At 33.8% G+C, this 3,301-nt stretch overlaps 1 protein-coding gene across 1 annotated transcript in view; it reads left to right on the top strand.

The window, feature by feature from the left end:
* Positions 1–1,461, top strand: part of LOC109841277 — a 4,969-nt gene extending 3,508 nt beyond the window's left edge. The window contains exon 2 of the mRNA XM_020410195.1: positions 1,034–1,461. Coding sequence (XP_020265784.1) covers positions 1,034–1,057 — 24 coding nt within the window. The 3' untranslated portion in view covers positions 1,058–1,461. The remainder of the gene's footprint in view (positions 1–1,033) is intronic.

Genomic DNA, 3,301 nt, shown 5'->3' with positions numbered 1-3,301 from the left:
TTCCGGCCCAGCCGGGCCACGGGCTTTTTGGACAGCCCTAGTTATATAAAATGACTCCCATAAGATCTTTACTAGGAGTCCGTTTGATATAGTACTCGATTAATGAGGCTGATCAATGCCAGTTCGTGTCTGGAAAATATAATTAGGTGAGTTACCTTCATCAGATTTGTGCTGGTGTTTAACAAATTTGCCTTCCAACTTGAGGAAGATTGGTATGTCTTACTAACCTGATAAATTTATGAACTTTAACGATGTTAGTCACATTCTTTACATAGGTGACTTGTTATAAACCTACTGAAATATCATGACAATTTGAGGTCATAAAGCAGTTTGGACTATGCTTTATAGGATAATTGACTTAGCTCTCTAATATAATGAACAAAGAACTCATGAAATTGGTTATTGGGCCAAGAAGCGATGTTAAATAAGATGGGAAGTTTATAGAAATCTCACTCGGAAAGAAGTTCAAATCAATGATAAGAATTCTGTACACAAATCAAATGATCATTTTCAAGAGCTAAGCATTGTGTACATGTTACATACTGTTGCAAATCTTAATCAATTTGCTAGATCAGGGACCAATTACTGGACTCGAAGTGGAGAATTTCTTCCATTATTTACAAGAAATAGCATATTAATTTGACCATGAACTATGAAGTTTCTGTATCAGAATGCACAGGACTAATGAACCAATTTCCTTGATCTGTATTTTGAGGCGTATTCACTTTATTTGCAACACCATAAACTAGGCAGCAGGGTAAAACTCTGTTCTTGGAAACTTGTTTTATTATTGTTTTTATTATTATTGGTGGTTGTTGCATCTTATGCCATCAGAAAACAGCCTACCTAATGCTATCTATGAAATTTTTGGTCAAAAATACTTAATACTTTTTATGATTTTTCAGTATTATGTTTCTAACTTGATTCCATTAAAATATGGCATTCTTTATGAGCATGTGAATCTCATTGCTTTTTCCTAGATGTGATCACAAGTCAGTTATCATCTTCTAACTCGCTTCATTTTTATGAACAGGCAATGCTTTCTTTCTCTCTCTAAGCTTTTGTAAATCAGATGGTTTACCATCCCAAACAACAAGTTATTCCTTGTTCATAAAGGGCCTTGTAAGGAGTCACTTTTGTCTTGTGGTTGTCCTTGTTCATATCCTTTAATGGTGGCCTAGCGCACAAGGCTCTCATCGTTGTGGGCTCTGCGGAGAGTCAGATATTCGAATCCTTACCCCCGTATATGGAGCGGTTTTTTCTAAATCCTCGTTCATATCTATATACTAATGTAAATATATTCAGTGTGCTTGTAATGTTGGAGGAAAAAGGTTGTATCATTGATCAATTACAGGAGTCATGAAGCTTTATTTGATATCCAGAGCGCTTGCAATTACAACTGCAAGCTGTGCAAATATCAACTTTTAGAACTGAGCAAAACAAAATTACAACGTCATGCACAGTAAATTGCAGCGCCTGCATTGCTTTTGTTGTTACATTGAACCAAACAACCAAAATCAGCTTACGCTGCAAATTTTTTTTCTTTCTAATTTTTATATTTTTTAAAAAATTATGCTACAGCTGATGTCGCACACCGGAAGTTATGGGCCCGTTTGGTTGACAAAAAAATAAGTTTTTTGTCAGCAGAAAGCCTACCAAAACGTCAATTTTGACAGGCTTTCTGCTCAAGACCCGATGCCAAAACCTTCACCCAAACGCGCCCTATATGTCGGCCTTTCTTCTCTTGCTCTTTTTCTTTCAAAATAATATAATGGTAATAATGAAATAAATAATACATAAGTTAGGGGTTTTTTTTTGCCCCTCAGTTGACTCTGAGGTAGGATGTGATGTGATGTGTGAACCCACTGGTGCACTCCGACAGCACAACAGCAAACCCATAATTATTAATTTATAATTATGTTATAATAACTGTTATTTAATTACAAAATATACGATACACCCAACCTATTTGTTAACAAGAATTTCTTGGAAGTAAGGTTCATGGATCGTGTAGAGAGAATGATTACATGCTTTACGTGTTTCAGCGGTCAAATTTTAAATCAGTACAAACAAAAATCGGTGAAAAAAATACAATAATTTCTAATAATCGTCGAGTTTAAAATTTGATGGCGGAGCACTTCAGAAACTTCTCCTTCCACTGAGTTGCCTTTTTTTTTTTTCCTATCTCCAGAAATGGAGTCGTCGTTTAATATAGTTGCATAGTTTTGTTCCATGTTCATTTCTATAAGCCATTTATAAAATCCAATTAAAAATTCTGATGATCCACTAACCGACTGGCACAAGGTTGTTTTTGGCAATTTTTAATTTGATGGTTTTTCCATTTTGGAAGATAATTCAGAGATCCAATAGCAAAGTGTCAAGGACCCCAATCATTCTTTCTGAGTAAATTCTACAGTCTTGTTGTATCTATAAAAAGTGGTCTTTTATGAGAGTTTATCATTATTATATAATCGAAGAAGAATGGTTGCGTTCAATTTAGTTTTGCAGCAAACCCTCGAAAACTTTTAAAATCACACTAAACGTGAATAGCTATTGGAATTGAAGAAAATTCCTAATAACAATTTGTGTTTTGCAGAAAACTCTCATGACGATGTTAATCAATATTTAGGATCTAAAATGTATAGCTAACACAAAACGTGGACTTATGTTGGCATAAGAGTTATCTACAAAACGCAAAAAAACTTATTTGAGATTTTTGACAATTCCAATAGTTATTAAAGGATTTAGTATCATTATAGAAAAATTTTAATATTTTTTTCGCAAAATGCTGAAAGTTCTTGTTGAGAGTTTAGTGTACCCATTTCGTTTTCTTTCCTATTTTTATCATTGAGAGTCAAAGATGCATTTGGAATTTTGGATCACGGTGAAAGATTCAAATTCAATGCACGTAATAAACTAAGTCGTCGCTTTGTACTAAAAGAAATTAGGTAATAATATCTCTTCCTACACTTTTCTGCAAAGACACCTGTGAATAATTTAATTCAAGCGAGGACACGTGTGAATAATTTAATTCAAGCGCGGACACGTGTGAATAATTTAATCCTCCGACACTTTTTTGCAAAGACAAGCAATAATTGACAATCGGTATATTGAACTCCGACTTGTTAAAAAAAATTTATTTAGATAACAATTACGAGGACACGTGTGAATAATTTAATTCAAGCGCGGACACGTGTGAATAATTTAATCCTCCGACACTTTTTTGCAAAGACAAGCAATAATTGACAATCGGTATATTGAACTCCGACTTGTTAAAAAAAATTTATTTAGATAACAATTA

This window comes from Asparagus officinalis, chromosome 5 (assembly GCF_001876935.1).
Source record: "Asparagus officinalis chromosome 5, Aspof.V1, whole genome shotgun sequence".
In the NCBI taxonomy this organism is placed as follows: Eukaryota; Viridiplantae; Streptophyta; class Magnoliopsida; order Asparagales; family Asparagaceae; genus Asparagus; species Asparagus officinalis.
Note: the sequence above shows the minus strand (reverse complement) of the source record. Positions and strands in the feature narration are given on the sequence as shown.